The sequence below is a fragment of the Monoraphidium neglectum genome (assembly GCF_000611645.1).
Source record: "Monoraphidium neglectum strain SAG 48.87 unplaced genomic scaffold scaffold02528, whole genome shotgun sequence".
NCBI classification, from domain to species: Eukaryota; Viridiplantae; Chlorophyta; class Chlorophyceae; order Sphaeropleales; family Selenastraceae; genus Monoraphidium; species Monoraphidium neglectum.
The window spans coordinates 1-5000 of NW_014011100.1; the positions used below are offsets into that span (position 1 = coordinate 1).

At 61.0% G+C, this 5000-nt stretch overlaps 2 protein-coding genes across 2 annotated transcripts in view; one reads left to right on the plus strand and one right to left on the minus strand.

Annotated features, from left to right (window-relative positions):
* Nucleotides 1-168: 168 nt before the first annotated feature.
* Nucleotides 169-822, plus strand: MNEG_10955 (hypothetical protein; the record flags this gene model as incomplete). Its single annotated transcript, XM_014040571.1, has 2 exons — nt 169-291; nt 562-822. The coding sequence occupies 2 exons, from the start codon at nt 169-171 to the stop codon at nt 820-822; spliced, it is 384 nt and encodes a 127-aa protein (XP_013896025.1).
* A 2398-nt stretch (nt 823-3220) lies between these two features.
* The window catches only part of MNEG_10956 (Coiled-coil domain-containing protein 25-like protein), a gene marked incomplete at both ends in the record, with an annotated part of 1922 nt that continues 142 nt past the window's right edge, over nt 3221-5000 (minus strand). The window contains 6 exons of the mRNA XM_014040572.1: nt 3221-3298; nt 3444-3569; nt 3793-3915; nt 4142-4248; nt 4425-4552; nt 4796-4830. Coding sequence (XP_013896026.1) covers nt 3221-3298; nt 3444-3569; nt 3793-3915; nt 4142-4248; nt 4425-4552; nt 4796-4830 — 597 coding nt within the window. The remainder of the gene's footprint in view (nt 3299-3443; nt 3570-3792; nt 3916-4141; nt 4249-4424; nt 4553-4795; nt 4831-5000) is intronic.

Below are 5000 nucleotides of genomic sequence, written 5' to 3' on the forward strand. Positions count from 1 at the left end.
ACCCCCCGCCTTCCCCGCGGCGGCCCCGCCCTACCCCCATACTCCCAAACCCAGGTGCTGGCAGTGCTGCTGGTGGTCCTGGCTGCACTCCTCTGGCGCGCTCGCGATGCGTGCACCGACGACGCCACCACTCCTGGCGGCGTCGCCCCGCCTCCGCGGCCGCCGATGATGGAGGGTGACATCATTGCGCCGGACGAGGCAGTCGACGGCGATGGCGGCAGCGCGGTGCCCTCAGACCCCTACTCGGCTCTGAAGCAGAACTACGACGCCGTGCTGCAGTTCACAACCACGGTGGGTATGGATGCGGTGGCTGTGTTGCTTGTTGAGTCTTTAGAGGTCAAGAGCTGGATCGAAGTTGCCCTCCGTCCCTTGCAGCGTGCTTCCTGGTGCGTCACGCAACTTGCAGGCGGCTTTCAAAGTTGGAAGGTTCAGGCCCATACAGCACCCCAGCTACCCTTGCTGCAAAGTGCTAACCTTGCACCAAAATGCATTCCTATCTGGGCGCTCCCGACTCCGCTCACCTCTCTTCGCTGTCTCTGCCTAATGGGCCCCCTTGTGCAGGTTCAGAACGTGCTGGATGGCTGGGCGGCCTCTATAGAGCGCTTGCAGGCCCTGGTCACCTGGCAAGACCCCACTGCCAGCACAGTACTGCTGGCCAGCATGCTGGGCCTCGCCCTCGCGCTCGCGTTGCTGGGCTTGCGGCCGCTGGCTACCCTGGGGCTGCTTTGGGTGTTTCGGCCTCCGGCACTGCGGGACCCCTGCCCGCCCCCGCCGGTGAACCTGTTGGGGCGCCTGCCAAACAGATCAGACATGACGCTGTGACAGCACTATTGTTGCAAGGCCCAAGCTGGATTGACATCACATTAGAACAGAGGGGCGCATTGCAGGATGTGATTGCACACATGTTGATATTGGCCAGCGGTTGTTGTCAGGGAATTTGCCAAAGCAGCGTTCTAGGACAGGTTGATATTCTGTGTTCCATACTTCCGACTTATGTGGGTGCACAGTGCACAAGACGGCTGGACACGATCTTTGTGAAGCTGTGGTCAGATTGTGCCTCACCGTGTAACATGTGGTTGTTGAGTGAGTTTTGAGCGGCGAGAGTCAGCGGTGGTGGCGGGGCGCGCGGGGGCAGGCGGGGCACAACCCCAGCAATTAAAAATGCAGCTACCCGCCGTCAGGCACAACTCTGGGAATGGCGCCGCCACAGAGCCGGCACCGCAACACAGCTGTCACGGCGTTTTCCCCTCAATCCGGCCGCCCCAAGCGCCGTGCGCATGACTGACACTCCGCGATGCGCCTCTCCGTGTCTTCTATCCGCTGCTTCTGTTCCTTGACCTCCCACTTGTGGCCCACGAGATCAAAAAAGCATCCTTTCAGAGCCAGCTCAGCCTTTTCTCCCCACGCCAGTAGCAGTGCAACCAGGGCGTCGCCCAGGCTGGGCAATCCGGCGCTTCTGTAGCTTTCCCACAGCTCCCGCAAATCCTCCAGGCCAGCGTCCCCCAATCGCAGGCAGGCCAACAGCCGCGGCCACCACTTGGCCCGCTGCGCTTGCGCATGCGGCTGAGCCGCCACCCATGCGGTTCCTGCGCGCAGCGCGGACGGCGCCCGGGCGCGCGTCACCACTGCGGCCAGGCAGTCAAAGGGTAGAGGTCGAGCGCAGGGTCGCTGGCAAGTTCCGCCAGCGCCTCAGCCGCCTGCCCGTAGAGGCTCACCTCGCACGCTCGTGAGCATGACGCACAGCGCGGCCGGCGTGAGCGGTACTGTGCTCAGCACGACGAGCAGCCGCCAGGCCAGGCCTGAGCGCAGCTGGTGCTGGTCCGCGAACGCGTGCAGTGCGACCAGGCCCGACACAGGCACCTCGACCCGCTGCCCATACATGTGCGCCACGAGGTGCGCCACAGCCGAAGGGCCTGCATCTCACAGCTCGACCTCCGCTTCGCGCGCCTCCTTCATTAACTTGAGCAGAGCGTCGCAAGGAATACGGGGCTGGCCGCGACGAGCACTACCCGGTGTGCGCGGACCTCGGCGCCGCCGCTGCGGATGGCCACGTCGCAGAACGGCCCGTTGAGCATGCAGCTCATTGCGGCTGCGCCCGCCGCCGGCTTGACTGCGAAGGCGTCGTCCGGGCCAAGTGCAGCCCCCGGCATGAGCGCCAGCACGGCCTGCAGCCGGAAGCCCCTCCACGGCGGCTGCCGCGTCGCCGTGTTGGGGGTTATAGTACGCAGTGTTGAGAGTTTGCTTGCGCAATAGGCCGATGGAACTGTGGCAAGGCCCTTGGCCATGGCTGCTGTTGGGGGGCTGCGTGCAGTCGAGCGGTAGCAGCCTGGAGGCCTGGGCCTTGTGCCGGCTTTTCAGGTAAACGGGTTTGAGGCAGCCCGTCTACATACCGCTCTATGAATGGTGGCCATCCAACTGCTTGTTGGACCCGCTGGCAAGTACAATGTTTTTGCAGGTCGCAGAGAGGGGTAAGACCCCCGCTTGATTGTTTGAAAATCCTCAAAAAGCAAAAAAGTCGAAATCGTTCAGGCGGCCGTGTTTGACCCCCTTTGACGCTCGCACCCGTGCTCCCATGGCCGCGCATCCAGAGGGAGAGTGAGCCGCTGAGTTTCCTCCCTCACTCATTGCTCCCCGCACTATCACCCACGCAACCTCCCGTCAGGGAAATTGCATGAATGGCTGGTGGCTCCATGGGACAGGCGCTTGGGCACGTCAAAGGGGCACAAATCGCCCAAGAGACCCCTTCCGCACGTTGCTCCCACTCGGGTGACAGCAGGACGCAACCCCTGCCAGCGAGCCAGCGCGCGGCATAAAACTCTAGCAACCCACTACCCAGTACTCAGCCAAGATGCAACTGGGTGCAGAGCTGCCATGTCATCTTGCTTTGTAGCCCGTTGCACCGTCTGGCATCGTATCATTTGCTAATACAGGCCAGTGAAATAGCGGCATGCTCGATTGGTCAGGAGGATATGACCCCCGAGGCACAACCGACGAATTCGGACGAGTTGGCTTTGGTCCTGATCTCACTCTGATCAGCTGCGTTGCAACGTATCAAGGACACACAAGTCACTGCGCGAAGTGTTTGTGATCCTGCGGGCTTTGCAGCGAGCCATGGGGCGGGGTGCTGCTGTTGTGCCAGATCCCATTTTCAACTCAACTTCGGTGTGCTTTGGAGTTGCATTCGTCACTGTGTGCTTGATCAGGTGTACGTTCATCAAATTTACATGAAGTCCTCCTCATAGTCTTGCGGCGTGGTGTACTTTTCCCGCAGCTCGGCGTTGGACACCATGTTTTCTTCCTGCGCAGTCAGAGCACAGGAAGAGTAGAGACCGCAGTTCAGGCTGGACAGGTGTGCGGCCTGGTTGCCTGCCTGAGAGCAGTCCCCATCCTTCATGTCACCCCTTATCTTGCTTGAGCAATAAGTGCATCTGGGTACCGCCCACCTTCATTATGTGCTTGTAGCTCTTGAGGTCCTCCTGCCGCCGCTGCTCGTCCTTGGCCACCTTGGCCTCCTGCCGCGCTTGCCGCTCTTCGGCCCGCTTGCGGGCGCGCACTAGCGCCTCAAATGTCTGTGGCGTGCCCGCGTGATGCACAATGCATGAGGCACAGTGTACACGGTATAATGTGTTGGATTTTGAAGTTGTGTGCCTACCGCCAGGGGCCAGCGCCTGACACCATTCCCCAAGCCATCCGCACGCGCGCTCTCAAGTCTGCACACACATATGCACGTGCAACCGCAAACGCACGCACCCATCAATGCAACCACATACAACCACGCACGCGCTGGCGCACCTCCTTCTCCGCCCGCAGGTCGGGGTTGCGCTCGTCCCTGGTCTTCTCCAGCCGCTTTATAATGTCGTTGCTCTTGCGCTCCACCTTGGCCTTGCGCACACGCTTGGCGTCGTGGAAACCCACCTGCCGCCCATGCACATGAAGCAGCAGCCCTTTTTGAGGTGTGAACCGTTAGCATGCGCCAGCAGCGCCCTGCAGACAGAATCCCGCATCCTCGGCAGAGAGGCACAGATGCGGCCAAGGACGACACAGCAAGATGCTGCTCACTGAAGGGAGTGGCGCTGTGGCGGCTGCTGTCAAGATCGCCCTGCCACAGGAGGCACAGCCTGACCCAGCATCCCAACCCCACCTGGCCAATATCCATGTCTGCTGTTTTCTTAAGATTGGCCCAGGGCGTGTACACGATGGGCACATTGTTGAGCTTGCAGCCTAAGATGGCAAATCCAGGGAATGACGCTGGCGTTGTAAGGGCTGGGGCGAGGAGGGCAGCGCAAACACAAGTACGTGCGAAGCAGGAGGGCGAGCGCCTTGAGCGCTCTTGACCGCCACCCTGCACGCGCGGCCGTTGCACGACTTGTACACACAGGCCTACTGATTTTTTCCGCACAAGAGGCGCCGCTCTCGCAGCCCACCCTGAATGGAGTTCTCCTTGACCAGCTGGCAGCAGTCCTCCAGTGTGTAATCTGGAATGTCGTCCATTGTAGTGCCCTCCGGCAGCCGCAGGTACACATGAGCAGACGACAGGTCGTCCACATGGAACCTGGGGGAAGTATGGTTGAGGGTCGGGGAGGCTGGTACACATCCAAAAGCGACACCGAATTGATGGCAGGTGTTTACAGGGAGCGAAAATCAAGAGTGCCCAGTGTGAGCAGGAATAATTGAGATGCTGGGCATGCCTTGCGCCACGTATTGGTGAATCACGCGCTGCTCATTAGAAATCAGCCAATCGGCCTTTGGTATGCCACCTGGTGAGGCCATGCTGTTTGATCCAGGCCCTACTCACCACACGTCCGTGGGCAGGCCATACTTGATCAGGTCCTGCACCAGGAGGGGGTGCGGGGGAGCGGAAACTGAGGTGGGGCCGCCACTCCACGGCCGCGCTGCACCGCCCAGCAGCCGGAGTGGAGCAATAACCCTTTACATGAGCATGGCTAGCAAGGCCTTGCAGGAGAGGTTCGATGAGTGGATGCTTGCATGTAGGGGATGTC